At 40.4% G+C, this 18,752-nt stretch overlaps 1 protein-coding gene across 1 annotated transcript; it reads left to right on the top strand.

Moving 5' to 3' along the window:
- Positions 1-4,485: 4,485 nt before the first annotated feature.
- On the top strand, positions 4,486-17,530 carry LOC134444927 (uncharacterized). The gene is made up of 19 exons (XM_063194102.1): positions 4,486-4,725; positions 5,087-5,146; positions 5,596-5,937; positions 6,091-6,441; positions 7,283-7,378; positions 7,603-7,701; positions 8,845-8,937; positions 9,068-9,142; positions 9,353-9,469; positions 10,306-10,353; positions 10,598-10,699; positions 12,014-12,103; positions 12,670-12,762; positions 12,853-12,951; positions 13,077-13,184; positions 13,961-14,059; positions 14,163-14,186; positions 14,384-14,414; positions 16,859-17,530. Exons 2-19 carry the CDS (start codon positions 5,098-5,100, stop codon positions 16,905-16,907), a joined length of 1,965 nt encoding a protein of 654 aa, XP_063050172.1. The 5' UTR covers positions 4,486-4,725; positions 5,087-5,097; the 3' UTR covers positions 16,908-17,530.
- The last annotated feature ends 1,222 nt before the right edge of the window (positions 17,531-18,752 follow it).

Genomic DNA, 18,752 nt, shown 5'->3' with positions numbered 1-18,752 from the left:
GTTTGCACAGTGTCTTTGCATCCTTTCACATATCCACGTTGTCAGCACAAAGTAAGCCTGTTCTCAACGCCCCCCCTAGACGTTTGGCATGCTCTTAACATTAAATAACATATTGTCAAGCCTATGTTGATGCGTGACATGCTTTAAAATCAGCTGATGTTGTGGAGGTGTGAAATCCCTGTCAACACACAATGCAGAAGGGAAATCATGCTATGGGATGGGACAAGGCAAAAATTATATAGCAAGAGAACAACAGATATCAGTGTTGGAGCAGCCTCTTACTGCAGATGGGTTCGCCGGCGGGCCTATTCACTATCTGCTGAAAATATTTAACTACATCATAAGAGCATAGCAATGACATGACAGCAAGCCTTAAGTAACATATTAAGACATAGCCATTACAAATTGCTGACAGTACTAACAGGGGTTATAACATAGGCTCTGCACTAGGGCGTTAAAGCACTGACTACTTCCAGGGAGGGTTGAAGAGTGGTGCCCCCTTAGCCACTTCCAGGGAGGGTTGAAGAGTGGTGCCCCCTTAACCACTTCCAGGGAGGGTTGAAGAGTGGTGCCCCCTTAACCACTTCCAGGGAGGGTTGAAGAGTGGTGCCCCCTTAACCACTTCCAGGGAGGGTTGAAGAGTGGTGCCCCCTTAACCACTTCCAGGGAGGGTTGAAGAGTGGTGCCCCCTTAGCCACTTCCAGGGAGGGTTGAAGAGTGGTGCCCCCTTAACCACTTCCAGGGAGGGTTGAAGAGTGGTGCCCCCTTAACCACTTCCAGGGAGGGTTGAAGAGTGAGACTGGGTGAAGCAGAGCTTCAAATTATTGTTACCATATTAAGTAGAAATCTTGTGTATATGTCCAATGCATTCCAATGTAATTTGGCCGATATTTGTTTCATAATGGCGGACAAGACCCAAAACGCCCCCTATTGACCGTTTCCCATAAAAGACCTGAGTGCCGTTTCTTATTAGATCCACTTTCTTTGCTGTCAGTGTAGTTTTCAAATGCAAACGCATGTCGTAAATCAACCACGAGGCTCAATATCGCAAATCAGCCACGAGTCTGTAGGCAGCAGTCGGGCAATTCAAATGAATAGGCAGCGGAAGCGTTGCCCAACCATGAAAAACGAGCAATAACGTGAAGGCACCATGAGGCTTACAGTTGATTTCACCTTTTTTTTCGTGAAAACTTCACGAAATGGCCGAGATAGGGCTCGACTTAATGTGGCTTGTTATCAAGAAAGGACAAGCTCCCACGGGTCAGGGCCGAATCAGCTCTCTGGGGCAGGCTGACATTCGAAATAACGGTAGAACGTTGCCGATGCAACTGGCGCTCTCTCCAAATAAGACTGTATTAGGCTATTACCGGTATAATGTATCCCACAATTCAAGGCCACAATGTACAAAATTAAAACAAAGAAAATCCACATAAATATCGTTCTTTTATGATCTTCATTTCTATTTGAAACATTTATTTGTATAATTCTACCACCCATGTGACCTACAGTTGCTAAAAGTAGCCTACTATTAATTGTCTTGTGGCATAAGGTTGAGCTCAAATTTAAGTCCCACCGTTGTGCTGAAGTGTGCCACTGGCTATATATACAACCTTCTTTAATTATGAAATGTGTATTACATAGGTCGCGCGAGATCCTTCAACTAGTACTGCGATATGTCTTGTAAGTCGCGCAGGAACCGCTACTTTCACCTAGGGGGCCCCATACTGTGATTCTGGGCCTCAATGCCGGAATATTCGTTCCACGTGGAGTTGACATGGGGGACGACGGGGCACCGGGCAATTGCCTGACCTTGCCCAGTGGTAGAACCGCCCCTGCTCTGAACTACTCTAGCAAGTGTGTAAATCTGTGCAGGCTGTGATGACAATTACACATAATTGAATTTATCTCAATCCTGATTCACAGAAAAACCACAGCTTATTGTTTACATGTTTGGAGCTGCTGGTCTAAGCATTGTCAATTCTGTTGGTTTGGCAGCAAAGCTGTTACTTCAGGTAAAAAAAAAAAAAAAAAAATCTGAACGGCCAGGATTTCACTCCTGATATTTAATCTTATAATAATAATAATTATTATTATTATTATAAATAGTATTTTCGTTCTTCTACCAGGATATGGAAATCAAAATGTACCTGATCTTAGACTCATCATCCTTCCATTAGAGTGCGTGTTTGTGTTTGGATGGTATACACTGCAGATACATGGCTACTGTAAGTAGTCTGTTATCTATGATTAATGGAGCACCGTTGCTAACAGTAAACTAAACTAAACAAAGTTCTTGTCCCTTTAACCTGTCAACACAGGGACACAGTCCAGCAGGTAAGAATATCGTCAAGCACATAAGCACTTGTTGGCCCTGCCTTTCTCACCCAAACATTTCATTTTATTGTTGTTGATGGCATGATTAGTTTCATTTCTGGGCTTTATGTTCAACCAGGCAAGAGAGTAATTCAGGCATGCATGAAGACTGTGGTATTGCAGGTAGGTACTGTATCAGTTAGCAAGGAAAACAAACATGTAGACTTGCACAAACATGTGGGCTCTTTAAATGGTGACTGATTTTTCCAGTTGCAGAGTCGTTAGGAATAAATGATGACCTGCTCCATGTTGACGTTCCAGAAAGGAATCAGGTACGAAAAAGACTGGTGTAGAAAACCATACAAAACACGTAAATGTTTCTTTTCAGGCACACAGCACAATAACATTTGAAGTGAAGTGTTAGTGTTAGAGTGTGTGTGTGTGTGTGTGTGTGTGTGTGTGTGTGTGTGTGTGTGTGTGTGTGTGTGTGTGTGTGTGTGTGTGAGTGAGTGAGAGAGAGAGAGAGAGAGAGAGAGAGAGAGAGAGAGAGAGAGAGAGAGAGAGAGAGAGAGAGAGAGAGATTGCATGTGCATTTGCAAGTCATCTTAGGCTGATGCCACTACTGTGCTGATTACGATAAATTACCATAATTTGCTTGATTTTGAGCTTGCTTTTTAACATTTAGTTTATTTAGTTTTGTTCAACAGGGACCATGCACAATACACATTGATTACAGAAGTAAAAAGATGGCTTGTGCCAGATTATAGCTATATAGCTAATTTCCATCTGCAGTCCCTGGACAGGTAAAACAAATATTAAAATACATTAGCATAAACAAGATATAAACAAGTAAGCACATCCATAGGCCATGGGTCAACATCCATAGGCCATGGGTCACATTATTGTATCTCTTGCTTTGCAGGATGAACAAGAACAGCTTCACTGACTGCAACAGCAATATTGTGTGTGAACATTTATACAGTGTAAGAACTAGGGAGAGGAGGACTTAAAAACAGTTCACCTGTAAATCTGCAAATTAGAGTAAATATTGTACATTGAATATCATACACTGGAGCACCAATATTGTAAAGGAAAGTTTAGTCAGTCCAAAACCATTTTGCTTTTTTTGACTGTATGCACTATCCCATAGCATCTTTGTTGTTTTTTTGTACTTGAACATGATCATGCCTGGTTTTGAAATGGGGCAGTCATGGGTGAGCGGTTAGGGCTTCAGACTTGTAGCCCAAAGGTTGTCAGTTCGACTCCCGACATGCCAGGTTGGTGGAGGGACTAAGTGCTCACCCCCATCCTCCTCCATGACTGAGGTACCCAGAGCATGGTACCGTCCCACCGCACTGCTCCCCATGGGGCGCCACTGAGGGCTGCCCCCTTGCACGGGTGAGGCATAAATGCAATTTCGTTTTGTGCAGTGTTCATGCAGTGTTTCGTTGTGTGCAGTGTGCTGTGGAGTGCTGTGTCACAATGGGAGTTGAAGTTTCCCAGTTGGCTTTCACTTTTTCACTTTCACTTCACCAGTTAATGTATTAAAACAGTATGAACAATATGGCTCTTTGTGTTTCATATAACCACCCACTTAGAACTGAAACTGCAGTTCACTGCTCTCCATTATTTTACAAATTTGACTAAGTTGACGAAATAAATATGCTCAAATTGCCTATAGTCACACCAATTACGGTCATGTGACAGACAGCTTCATTTGTTAGTCACTGTGATGAGGTGGTTTCAGCACGTATGCACAAGGACAATGGGTCGCATTTAGGCTGACAATTTTCTGAGAGGAAGCAAAACACAGAGACGTGGTAAAATACAGACTTATGATAGTAATGGATTTCATGTGACTTAAAGTTTATACCACTAAACTTGAGGGCACCCAAAGGTTTTGACCGTATCCCTCACTTTTCATTTTGTTTAAATAAACTAAATAACTAAATGTTAAGGTTGGTCGTAATGATTTCTGTCATCCTACACCCAGTTAAGCCAGAAGTGAGAGAGGAATGTGTGTTGTCTCAGCTCTACATTTCCATGAGGGGAAATGAAACTGGCATTGTCGTGACGATTCCTTTTTTTTCCTCAACTGAACCGGTTAAGCTTGTTCTCTGCTGAGGTTGTGTTCCACACTAATGGCATTGCTGTACACAAGGAAACGTCAACACGGAACGAGTTGACTCACATTAAAGCTAGGGTGAAGGTAAAAATGACTGAGTTTTACAGATTTAAGATTGACTTGTTATGTACAGTGCAACAAAAAGAAACATTAGGACATGAAATCGGACACCTTGGCATGTTTCTGTTTTGTGAAATATTCTGAAAGGCCAGGGAAGTGGACGTTAGGACAACAAATGGAGGAATGACAACTTTTCTCAGACCATCTCAATGCTTACAATTTGCACTGTGAGTAAAACCTTGTTTCCAATCGCACATAAAGCCTGTAAGTTAGGCCTATATTTATGCCTTATTAAATATATCAATGTTGTGTGTAATAGTCCCTTAATGCACACCGTACCTCCAGTGGCATGCTGTAATAGTCATTGAAAAGTTACCACAAACAGTAGTACTACAATACTATGACATAACACAGGGCCTTTAGTAATGCACTATGACTTGGTCATTGCCATTCTGGTAACAGCAAATTTATAATGTTGTGTCTCAACAGGGTTAACATTAGGCACACCATTACATTCATTGAAATTACACTTAATTGGTCAAAGAAAATACTGTTTGTTTCTTCTTCATTACAAATGCTATCTCTCAGGGCGTGTGATTATGGATGCCTGTGCCTGTGTCCTGGCAGTTCTATTGTCAGCAGCCCACGGTGAGACTTCANACTAAAATAAATTACCATGACTTTTACATCATATTAAACATAATCCTAAAGCATTTAGTTACTGTGGTTTATACACACATCTCTTCAGAGATGAGTGTCAATATTTTGGGGGTGGAAATTATTTGGCGTAATAGAAGGAAAATAACTTGCACAATTCTTCAATTATTTTCAGATCGCTCTTGTATAGTATGTGTACATTATCATATACTAGGCCGATATGCACACCATGTTTTTTTAGGTATGTATTAAGTTCATTATGTCTAACTGTTTAACTTAAACACTTAGTGGTTTCTTTTGCCTTAAGACATGTAAAAGTTTTTATCTTTTACCTGACATGTTTCGACGGTGTTACTTCAGTCTTCATCAGAGGGTCACTGTGATATGACTTATACATTTCTTAAGGCAAAAGAAACCACTAAGTGTTTATGTTTTTTTAGGGTTTAGTCTCCAGGGTCCCTCTGGTCCACTTGTTGCCCAGCTGGGAGGGTCTGTCCTGCTGCCCTGTGCTGCTGAATCCCCCCTGCCTCTGGAGGAGCTGGAGGTGGAGTGGAGAAGAGCAGACTCTGGTGCCCTGCTGCACCTCTTCCAGGAGGGAGAGGAGAGACCAGAGTCACAGGATCAAGCGTACAGGGGACGAGCTCACTTCTTCCCTGAAAAGATAGCACGGGGAGACTACTCCCTTCTTCTTGAAAATATCACAGTCAGTGACAGGACTTTGTTCAGATGTGTGGTCTACACAACGCTAGACTCCGGTGAAACTACATGTGAAATTCAAGTGGGTGAGTATATGAGTAATTTTTATTTATAAAGCACATTGATGGTGTGAGTCAGTGTGTCCAGTTACATATGCTTTGCTTTTATCAGACAAGCCATGTCAACAAAGATCTGATTTTTCCCCTTTGTGTTTCATCTTTCTTTACTTATGCTCTAAGAGTTTTTAATGGTACATGGATTCGTCCATACTGTCTTTGGCCATGTTGGTTGGGAGGTGGTCCTTGACTGCTTTGTGGAATCCCATGTTCCACCTGAAGAACTGGAGGAGGTGAAATGGAAGAGAACAGACCAGGACATCTTAGTTCTGCTTTACCAAGACGGCATGGTCCACTCAGATTCTTCACACGAACGATATCTAGGTAGAACTGAGTTTTTCACAACAGAAATCTCCAAAGGTAACTTCTCTCTGCGACTGGGGAGTCTGAGGACTGAGGACAAAGGCGAGTATGTCTGTGAAGCACACCATGGTCTTCGATCCGGAAACACGACAGTTGAATTGCCGAGTCTTAGTGAGTATTAATAGTATTTGATGTGATGATGAGATTATGTACTCTCGATATATGGAACAGTCCTTACGTTAACATGACAATTTTAAATCAGATTTAACTCACTTTAAATCTGAATAAAGCTTAATTCTGCTTTAAAAACATAATGTAAACATTTACCGAACCTCTGTCATGCAACATTTTATTCCACTTTAACAACAATTCCGGTCGTTCCACGCATGCTCGCTGGGCACTCGATGACGCAATATCCATGCGAGACTCTTCCTGAGGGAAAAAATGGCGGACTTCCGGCATGAAGGTTTTTGCTTAATTTAAAGAGCCTAAGTGAATATAAATGTTGTGGAATCCATATATTGACGTAAAAATGCACCACGAACTTACTCCACATTGCCCTTTTGACCACTCGTTTTTTCGAAGCAAGCCGGGTAAGCTATTACATTAGCATTGTAAATGATCCAGGGCCATGGGGCCATGTGTTAAGGTTTGACCCAGGCTGAGGTAAATATTCTGGGGCTGAAGATGACCAGCATCCCGGTGGTACTGGAGGTTGGCGACCATGCCCCCATGCCTTATTTGGCTCGCTCAGGACGTGTGTCCTCTGTCCAATCGCAATGCTTTCTTTTCCCAAAACGTTTATTCAGACTTAACTGAAAATGCCATGTATACACGTCGTGAAATAACCTTAATTCTGATCTATTTAATTCAGAATGAATAATTCGGATTTAAAAGCATCATGTAAATTGTGTCTTTATCAAGAAAGTAAAGTGACATCTGCTAGGCTTGTAGGCTACTGTCATTCCACTTATGTCATCATTTGTTGACACCATATGCATATTTGGCACAGGTCTCTCTGCTGTGCACCATGTGATCTGGGTGCTATGCATTACAGCCTTTGGACTCAGCATAGCATCTTTGGTTCATTTCATCCAGACAAATAAAGGTATGTGTGCTTGTAGCAGTATCACTAATGTTAAGTATTGTTGACACTCAGTTGGAAGCTGTCATATTTTGTTTTGTGCCTTCTTTCAAAGTCCCTCTCACTTGCTACTGGGTAGGTTCTGAACAGCCCTCAATAATAGACCACTCAAAAAAGGGTCATAGATTTAAATGCCAAAAAACAGTTCACGCTTATATGACACCTTGTCTCATCTTCTTTTTCCACAGAGTCTGACTCGAAGGCCATGCAGGTGCACATATCACTGGTCATTGTCCCCAACATCTTACTTTGTGTGGCATTTATTCTCTGGGGAGTATGCAGTGAGGGTACGTAACAACGGACAACAAGCTTATATTTCTTAGTTCTATTTGAGGTGCATGCAAACAATAAAACATTTTGCTGGCCCAAAAGTAATATTTGTGGAAAGGAAACATGTAAATTCCCATTTCTTCAATACTTATGTGTGTAGCAGTGTTAATTTTGTCATCCATTTTTCTATTTAGTCTTAGTCTTGTGTCAAAGTCCATTCTTAGTCTTAGTCGCTTTTAGTCTTTCAAAAATCATTTTTGTTTAGTTATTATTTAGTCGACTAAAAGTCCTCAACATTTTTGTCTAGTTTTAGTCTTTCACAAATAATTTTTGTTTAGTCATTATTTAGTCGACTAAAAGTCCTCAACATTTTTGTCTAGTTTTAGTCTAAACATTTTAGTCTTTAGTTTAAGTCACAATACAATAAAACACAGGGCCTTTAGTAATGCACTAGGACTTGGTTATTGCCATTCTGGTAATAGCAAATTTATAACACTGTGTCTTAAAAGGACACTATGTAGAATTAAGCTTATTTGCCAATGTCATACCTGTCTCTAAATCTAACCTAGCTAAACTTTCGGTGAGAATGATTTTAATCCCACTGTGCCAGCAGTCAATAGTGCATACAAATGTGAATATGTCGCTGGTGCAATGTATTCATAAGGGGATTTTGTTTTTGTTTGAGAAACTTCTCCCCCAATATTCCTTAGGGTCAGTCTGCTAAGTTACATTCAGGGTTTTCTGACAGTGGGGGTGCGAAAGCGGTCCAGAGCATTCATTTAATGACTCAAATAAGTGTCGGTGGATGGATTTAATCCCATAGTGTCCCTTTAAAGGTTGATTACCAATTAACAATTAATTTATGGGTTTTAGCTGTGGTTGTACCAACTTATGTCTGAGCCCCCCAAAAAGTCTACGTCTTAGTCGTTTTTAGTCTTTCACAAATCATTTTATTTCGTCATTATTTAGTCGACTGAAAGTCCTCAACATTTTAGTTTGGTTTTAGTCTTTCACAGATCATTTTTGTTAGTCAGAATTAGTCGATTAAGCTCTCAAAGGGTTAGTCGACTAATATATTTAGTCTTAGTCTAGTCGATAAAATTAACACTTGCTTCACATTTGATTGTAAATGGACTCCTCTGTGATCAACCAATCTCCAGGTTTCACTGATGAAGCGGCTTTGTGTGCAACAGTCAGCTTGACACGCGTAGTTTGCTGCTTCTGGATCAGTCCACACCTGCATAAATTCCCAAGTAAAGTGCTCTCATAATTTATTTCCCCAACATATCAGGCCACAACATGCATCCTTACTGATGTCCTGTGGTATTTGGTGCCTTTCATTTAACAAGACAAAATAAACTAAGTGCCTCGATATGTTTCTAGACTCTTTGCAGAGAGCCATCAAGCTATTGGGCATTATGGTGCAGTATTCTGCTATCGCAATAGTCTTCTATTCAGGTATGTATACCAAAATAATGGAAACAAAAACATTAGCAGTAGGGTCACATATTAATGATTAGCTGTCATTACTTGCAGGAAGCGTCTTTAATGACTATTTGTTTTGTTTGGCTTTGATTACATCATCAAATACTGTAAATACCTGTAGTGAAACACCCTATTTTACAATTCAGAGTGTTCTAACCTTGTCAACCCAATCTTTCCATTTAGTTGCCTTAATCAACAGGAAAAAGATCAGCTTCTTGGGTGAAACGGTCATCCCAAAGAGGGAGTTTGGAGTCTACTCTGGAGTGATACCTACAATGTGTGTCTGTGGATTCATTGCTGGTGAGACTGTTTTTTGTTTGTTTGTTTTTTCTGAAATTATAATGTTTTTGGTCACATGCTGTCCTTAAAGTGTTTTCTAAAATGCTTCAATAAATTATGTTTAACACATGCCTCACACACATACAGAAGGCCATTGAAGAGTGAACATTGTATGTCACCCAGGGAATGCCACAATAAATAATAATTAAAAAAATAAAAATACTGTCCGCTGACAGTGGTGGAAAGCAACTACACTAGCTGTGAATGAATGTCGGTAAATCACATTGCATTAAAAGCTATTTGCAGAGGAGTATGCTATGCACAGTAACTTACCGTACTTTCAGCAAAACAAACCAATGGGGCTGGAGGCCAGTGGCTTTTCTGGCTACAGCAACTGAAATACTCTCTAGTTCAGTGCTATGTCCTGTATGTGGTATAGACGACCAATGTTCCTGTATATTTTCAATGCTGTAAAGAGAAATCACTGACCTCTAAAGTCTCCTCAAATACTGAAGAAGATTCACCTCTTTGCTAGGCTTGTTGCTAAGCCATAGTGTACTAATAACATGTGCATCTTCCCTACACATGATAGAATCAACGCTGCCACTTACAGTGTTCTCTATAAATTACTTCAAAAGAAGTAGTCCAGAGGCATTTTGTTCTTAAACCATGAAGTAAACTAAAGGATGAGAGGTGAAACTGTGAATCTCTGTGCCGAACAAAAATTTTGTGATTTCTTCAATTCTGTAGACATACACTAGATGGCAGCAAAGGGCAGATGATGTTTCATATGAAGAGGCCGGTACTAAGCAGACAAGTAGATATTTTGATCACTGTAAAACTCTTTCTCTTCCTAGTCTCCATTCGGGCTAAGTGGCCATTCCTGTACTGCATTGAGGAAAAAGGTAAGCGAGAGACAAATGCACGATCATAATATGCAGTAAGTTAAAGTGGTGCTGAGAAAAATCTCATTTCCAGGCCCATAGGATATCCTGCCCAGTGTATAACTTAATTTGCATCAGAGTTCAATGATTAAATGTATATATTTGACTTTGGCTTTGGCATTGTACAAACTGCTGCAGTTATTGAAGCTATTTCTAACCAATATTTTAAACATAACGGTACTGTACTGTACATTTTGATTTATAGAAGAGAAACGACCACATGGAATATTTTCATTCCTATTTATGGAACTCTGCAACTTGTCTCAGGTTCTTTTCGTTTCAATCAAGACAAGGTCCTTTGATCCAGGTATGCTTTGTTCAACTCTCTTAGCTAGGCTTCCTGTTACCATATTCATATTTGCTTCATATTTGCCTCAAGCAGAAAACTGAAGAAAACAGTGGCACGTATTATCATGTCTATGCCACAAGATGCTACTTATGTATACCTGCTTCGAATGCATTGGTTCACAGGTGTTTGATGTCACAAGAAAAAGGCCTATTGCTCAGACAAGTCAGGATTAAGCTTGATGTATTTAATTTGATTTTACATGTACTTGATTTAACCAATGGGCTTCATTGAACTTAGTGCAGCCATTCCTGAACTTCACAATACAAGAGCCCGCTTTGAAATGTGAAAAAATCCACAACCCCTCAAACCTTAAATCTCAACCCAATATACAAGACTATGATCAGCATTTAGATGCTAAGATTATACTCTCATTTTCAATTAGTTTGTTTCCCTCTATTTGTCAACTGTCACATACATTTCACAATTTACAGTAATTTAAATCACATTGTAGAAATCGAGGAAATATTTGTAGGGACCTCTTACAGCCCGCCTTGATTATCACCATGGCTAAACCAGTGGGCCGTGGCCCACACTTTGGCAATCACGGAAATAGTGTAAAGCTAGCTCCTGTGTCCACAGCAGAGGTACACTATCAGCTGAAATGTCCACCTGCTACAGCTACAGCATTTTTTCCCCTGCGCTGTGAGATGTTTGGCCCTGCCCTGAAGAGTAGGATACATTTTTTATCATCATGGAAGGCCTAGTTGAAGCTTTTAGCCAGGCCGTGCCCTCCTAGTGACCCAACACCTTCAGTGTTGCTACTAGTCAGGCCAAGAGCAAGGCAAGTACTTTCTGAGCTCCCGAAAAATCGGGAACTCCTCCCACTTTCTTTGGGAAGCAAATGACCATTGGCAAACCAACGGGGGTGGGCCAACCCATGCTGTTTGGGAAATGTTAATTGTTATGCTCTTGGTCAGACCAAGTTTCGAAGAGATTTGAAAGTCGATGATAATCAGGCTAAGCAGCTTTCACACTAATGTCCAAAGCTCATAAGACATCAATTATCAAACCAAATCAAATTTGACATCAAGCGGATTACGAAAGTGTACTTCGGACATGTGAGAACAGTGTACTGTATGTGTAACACATGTAAGAATCACTCCTTCACACAACTGCATGTGGTGAAACAATTATTAATTCATACTATATAGTTATATTAGTTATATTATAGTTTATAGTGTTAGCCTGGAAAGACAGACTATAAGACTGACATGGCTTTTTAACGCAGGCCTGTTTTAAATGATAGCCTCCTATATTACTTTGTGTTTACAGCTGAACGAATAGCTCTCTTTGCCACCCTGGTATTGGAGCCTTTATTTCTAATCATCATACGCAATGTGAGGAAGAGGCTTTGCTATGGCAGTAAGTGAAAATCCACACAATGTTCATGTATGTATTTCTCTGTTATAAAAACCCTGCCCTTGAATTGGGCAGTCATGGATAAGCGGTTAAAGTGTCAGACTTGTAGCCCAAAGGTTGCCGGTTCGACTCCCGACCCGCCAGGTTGGTGGGGGGAGTAATTGACCAGTGCTCTCCCCCATCCTGCTCCATGATTGAGGTACTCTGAGCATGGCACTGTGACGCCGCACTGTTCCCTTGGGGCACCATTTGGGGCTGCCCCCTTGGGGCACCATTTGGGGCTGCCCCCTTGCACGGATGAGACATAAATGCAATTTTGTTGTGTGTGCAGTGTGCTGCGGAGTGCTGTGTCACAATGACAATGACTTTCACACCATTATTATACAGTCCCTTTCATCCCTTCGATCCGATGAATCATGTCTGGGATGGCTATTGGCCTGCTATAGAGCTGTTGGTGTGTACACACTGAACCAGACAATTTTTCCTGTTACTCCATCGGTTTTATTGGACAGACCAATCTATGCAGCTGCATCTGTCAGTATTTTAAATTGTCTTTTCTGCATTCCTAGATATGCCGTGGACTATCACCATGGTCGTTTTGGTACCTCTGTATTTGGCGTCATATCTGTGGTGTTTGTATCAAATTCAGGACCATGTAGAAAGTAAGGATTCCATTCACTACATTGTGTTGAAAAGCATAACAATTATTTATCTGGGGTGCATCTAAAACGTTATTTATTTATTCATTTCAGAGTATTTTCCATATGAGCGTGATGGTGTCATGGCTGTGACAGCACTTCTTAAAGTTTTAACCGCGATGGCTCTCTTAGAACATCCAGGTGATTGTCAAGGTACGGTTTGCCTATATAATGCGTCATTTTCAGCACCATTTTAACTCCTGTCAAAATAGCAGGGTATGTAATATGCAATATTGTGGATGTAACGTGCCATTTGTGCTGTTTTTCTTTCACTACAGGATCAGTGAATGGGTCAACTCCACATCTTATTGTGTATGGGTTTGGAGCTACAGTGCTGAATGCTGTGAATGCCATCGCCCTGACCGGAGAGCTAATACTGAAAGCAAGTATGTATGTTAATTGTGCACACATAATATATGTGCATTCTGTCAGTCAGTCTGTCTAAGAATTAACATAGAGAGTTTGATAAGAACTATGATCTCAATAAGATAGCTACGGTATATTTGTGTGCAAATACTGTACTATTGTGTGTTACTCTCTTGGGTTCATGTAAGCGTTTCGTTGTATTCAGCAACCCGTGGTGATGTTTTTACTGAAGTTATTCCCATGTACCTTTTAGTTTTTTTTTATGACTGACCAATTCTCATGGTCTCTATGGTTAAATCCAGACAGGGTGAAAGGCCTTTAGTCATTATGATGCCAAATGCTGAAACCAGCTTCCTGTCCATATTAGAACTGCTCCAACAGTATCTTGTTTTAGAAGGAAATTAAAAACAGCTTCATTTTCATCTGCCTTTTGGTGATTATTAGTTACCTAGCATCTATAATACTTTCTCTACAATATAGATATTTGTCTTCTCTTTTCTCTTTCTTCACTCTTTAGCACATTGACTGAAAGCTATCTATGATAATGTAGTACATAAAACATATTGATTGACTGATTGATTGATTGATTGATTGATTGATTGATTGATTGATTGATTGATTGATTGATTGATTGATTGATTGATTGATTGATTGCTATCTATGATAATGTGGTATATAAATAATATTGACTGATTGATTGATTGATTGATTGATTGATTGATTGATTGATTGATTGATTGATTGATTGATTGATTGATTGATTGATTGATTGAGTTGTTTCTGTGTGTCCTACCAGGAAATGGAAGAAGATGGACGCCTGACCTGAGACTGGTGACTCTGCCATGTGAATGTATTTTTGTTGGTGGTTGTTTTTTCCTGCTGGTCTTCAATTACTGTAAGTCACTGCTGCTCTACGTGCATTATGTTTGGCTACTTATTTTTTTAAACCTTGCAGTGTGTTCAATTTCCGAGTAACTTTTTAATTTCGTTTTAAACAGGGAAATGCCACAGAAGACGAGAAGGTACACTTTAATATACAGTAGGCTACTTGTTGCTGTAGCATTTGCTTGGGTTTAAGAGTGTGCCTGTGACTGTATTGTACGACGGTCATGTTATAATAACTTTGGGAAGATCCACGTTGAGGGATATGTCTAAACTGACTTAGTACTCTACGTATTTAACAGATCAAAGTAATCTGTGATTTACACCACATCCTTAGGGCCTACTGACAGACACCAAAGGAATGAAGGGTAAGTAACCAAAGACCACTAAACAGACTGTAGCCTGCAGCTCACCCTTAGGCCATATAACTCAACAATTTCTTTTCAGATTCTGACATAACGGGCCGATTCAGTAGCTAAACGAATAATGGAAATGAAATGTGTGCATGAGAACAATGTAGACGACCATAACATCTATCATTTGGCTTTGTTTAATGTTATATCACAGAAGACTCCCAGAGCAGGGAAGCTTTTCATAGCATATATATGCTTCATATATATACACTTGACAATAAAATATCTTGTGTCTTGTATCTTGTATCTAAGAACCATACTACAGGGTTCCCACGGGTCATGGAATTTCTGGAATATCATGAAATTTCGTTAAAAAAAAGTCATTGAAAGTCGTGGAATTTTACCATTTCGCACGCACAGTCATGGAATATCATGGAATTTTCTTAACAGTTGTGTACAAGCAAAAACGTTTTTGTTTGGTGTACCACATTGTTTCTTACTGGTTATACTACAATGCTTCGCCAGAGACAGTTAAGTTTTGCACTGTGATGTGCAACATTTTTGAATGCAATGAGTCCACTGAAGTCTGCGGTGGCTCAGTGTCGTCTCTTGGGGTGAAGATAATCTTCAGTTTTCACACTTTAAAAAAAACTTTTTAACATCATTTGTTTTTACCGAAATGGTCATGGAAATTCTGTTTTGGGGGTCTGGAAAGTCATGGAAAATCATGGAGTTTTATATCTGAATTAGAGTGGGAACCCGGTTACTGTTTTTTTTTTCATAAAATAAACACTATGGTGTCCCTGGTTGAAAGTTGAAAAGCAGTAACTACTGCAAAAGTCTCATCAATACTCAGTGGACCGTATGAAAACTCTAAAGCTTTTTGCTCAGTTTCAGATTTAATCAGCACAGAATATGTTGCGTGTACACAGCCCCGCCGACAGGGGGGGACAAAAGGGCTTTTTGTCCCGGGCCCTGGACTAGGGGGGCCCATAACTGGGCCCCCATGACGTTGGGATTAATTATTGTATGGTCACTTCAAAAATGTGTTGATTTAGGGAAGAAAGGTGCTTTATTTGCATTCAAAAAATGACGTGTAGCTATTTGCCTTCATTGCCCTTGAAAAAAACGGCCAATAACCCCCTATCACCCCTATTCCAAAATGGTTTGGTCTTTCTAGAAAAAAAGACGACACCATTCGATAAGTGGTCAGTGCGCGAGCCAATTAGTCAACAACATGCTCAACTCAGCGCTGAAAAGGAAAGAAAGGCGAAAAAGAGATGAAGAAGCCAAAAGCCTGAGGGGTTCTCTACATAAATATTTCAGAAAAGACTCGGGTGATGCAGCAGGTACCAGTAAAAGCAGCTGTGCAGCAGATCCAGGTAAGACACGGGGCAACTTTTGCCAGTCCCGTCGTCAAGTAGCCTGACACAGGAGGCCGTGAGCAAGACACACGGAGATCAATCAGACAGAGAGGGGGCACTGAATAATTTGATTACAACGGCTTAATTATACTGTGTTGCTTACGCCAATATCTAATAGAATCTATGAATATGCGCATTAGCCTACTCCGCAAATATGTTTCCAAATCAAATGTTTCAGGCAGGGGCGCGCACACGGATGAACACAATAGAAAACGGACATTGTATTATTTCCTAACCAGAACAGCAGCTTAATAACATTGTGCTTCAAATCTGACTGTCAGTTAAGAATAAAATGCATATGAGCCCACACAATCATACCAGAGATTCTAAGAGTAGGCCTAGCCTATTATAATCTCTGGTTGTGTGGGATAATGCCTCGGGCGCACGTTTGCCAGGAGAAGGACAACCAACTTTCTAAACAGCGCTATGCAACGCTATTGCTAAATCTCCGCTTAGCACAGATGCTAACAAATTATCAACCTGTTAACTTTGTGAGGAGAAATACAGTGTAGATTCGTTGTGCATAGTTTTCTGTAAATTGACATATTCCTGTGTTAGGCTACTCCTGCTGTGGGAGGCTTTGATGAGGGAGGGAGCACAGCAGCACACTCTGTGTGTTCCTGTTCACTTGCTCTCTGTCACGTCACTTGAGGTCAGTTTAGCAAACGGTGACTCCTTCTCAGTCATAGTTTTGATGTGCAAGCCTTCAAATGGCCAAATTACACTCATGCTACACTTCTGTTATTAATAGGAATGAGAATCCTATCTATGTTGTTTCTTTAAAAAAATGTAGGCTGGACTGCATGGATAGAACAATGTTATGTTTTCAGAATGGTAAAATTGTTTAGGTTTTTTTTGGCGGTGGGGTGGGGGATGGGGGGGTTGTCGGTGTCGGTGGAAGGGGGGCCCAATCAGAGATTTTTGTCCCGGGCCCAGCCAAAGCTGTCAGCGGCCCTGCGTGTACAGTATGCTACCATGCCATTCAACTGTGTGTCAATGTTTTGCTCATGTATGTGTTTTGTATGGTCTCTACAGGAGGCATGAACACCAGGAAGAACACCAGCTGAATGCTGTTGTGGAATAGCCAGGCCGTGCTCCTCCTGAAGTATTTTAATCATGCTATGCCCAACAAAATAAAGGCATTTTAACTACAAAGAAGATGAGTGCCTTGGTATTTCTAAAACTTTTTTTGAAATCAACCAAGCCTGTCACCAAAGAGCACCATCTTAAAAAACAAGATAGTTCCAGGAAGCACTCCACCTGGACGTCATTCTGAACCAGTTGAATCCTGTTGTGGAATAGCCAGGCCGTGCGCTCCTCGTGAAGCAACACCTTCTGGGTTGATTCTAGTCAGGCCAGGAGCAATACAAATATCATTTCTGAGTTCCAAAAAAAATCGGGAACTCCTCCTACTTTGTCGGGAAGCAAACGCCCAGTAGCAAACCAAGGGGGGCGGGTCAACCATGCCGTTTGGGTTATGTGAATTGTTATGCTCTTGGTCAGAGATTTGAGAGTTGATGCTAATCAGGCTAGTTGTGGACTACATGACCTGAACAGCAAAAAAAAAAAAATCCATTTCATGCTTTTCAAATCAGCAAAACACAGATGTATTTTGACTAAGAGAGTGCTAAAGATATCTAAAGATATATTTTTGGGGATGGATGGATGTAGACCTGCAGATGGGAGCAAAAAAAGGGTTAAAAGGGTGGGTGGGGTGGAGTACATGCAAATACTTTAACCCTCCTGTTATCCTTGGGGTCTATTTGACCCCTTTCAATGTTTAACACCTGAAAAATACATGAAGTACATATTTCTTCTGCCTCATCTTTGATGACTTTTCCTAAATAGATGGGATGAATGTGAAAAAAGTGAAATTTCAGCAAAAATGTTTTCCCTAAATGCTGTACACATTTAGGTTACATCCGTGTTCCTTGGGGTCAATTTGACCCCAATTGTTTCAAGTGTATAAAACATAAATGGAACATTCATATTTTGCAAATAAATGTTAAAATCTGTTTAAATAATGTGAAATACATGAAAATAAGCTATTCAGCCATGTTTCTTCTGAACGTTTTGCTTTTGTTTGGGCCCTGATAACTAAAAATGCTATTGATATGGGTGAGGCCTAAAAGTAATTCACGGCAACATTTTGGACATTGGTGGCTAATACAGCATTGACATTTTGACAAAATACACCAACAGAACCTTGTTGTACCCAAAGCACCATCATGGCACCCACCACAGCAACACCCCCCCCCCCATTCCTGTACCCTGGGAGCTACTTTTGCACCCTCCCACTACACACAAACACTAGTATAAGAAGGGTCACATATAGTCAGCATTGCCGTGCATGCTGTTCTGTGCCCAGCATACATAATTATAAGTGATGGTATATTTGAAGAGAAGCTTTATGATTGTGATCCAAATATTGAAATGGACTGTTCTGATGGTGACAAGCCATTGTACTTCTTTAGATGGAGACGATCTCAAAGTTGTTTGCTATGTTGAGATATATAATGGTGCTATTCTTCTGCTCATTTCAGTATTGTGTTCCAAATTGACATCTTTGTCTGCAGCCTTGGTTATAAACTGGTGCTACCTGACATAGAGAAGGCAGGAACAGCAACAGCTGTAACTTTTGTGAAGGACATACACATTGACATCCATACCACAAGTTCCCCAGTGGGCATACATAGTGAATAGAAGTAAACATACAAGTTGCTAGCCCTGTTCCTTCAAACATTACCCCACAACCATGACCATGTAATATGTCTACAAGGAGCACATGCAAACCATTTTTCCTTATGTGCACACTAATTCAAGCGTAGAAACAATGTAGAAAACAATGATTTTCTATGTTGTTCCTGAAACTCTTGGTTGGCAATGTATCCATGTTCTTACCTAACTATTATACTTGTGCTATAAATAC

The sequence above is a fragment of the Engraulis encrasicolus genome, unplaced genomic scaffold (assembly GCF_034702125.1).
Source record: "Engraulis encrasicolus isolate BLACKSEA-1 unplaced genomic scaffold, IST_EnEncr_1.0 scaffold_85_np1212, whole genome shotgun sequence".
NCBI lineage: Eukaryota > Metazoa > Chordata > Actinopteri > Clupeiformes > Engraulidae > Engraulis > Engraulis encrasicolus.
This window is presented reverse-complemented; position numbering and strand designations above follow the sequence as displayed.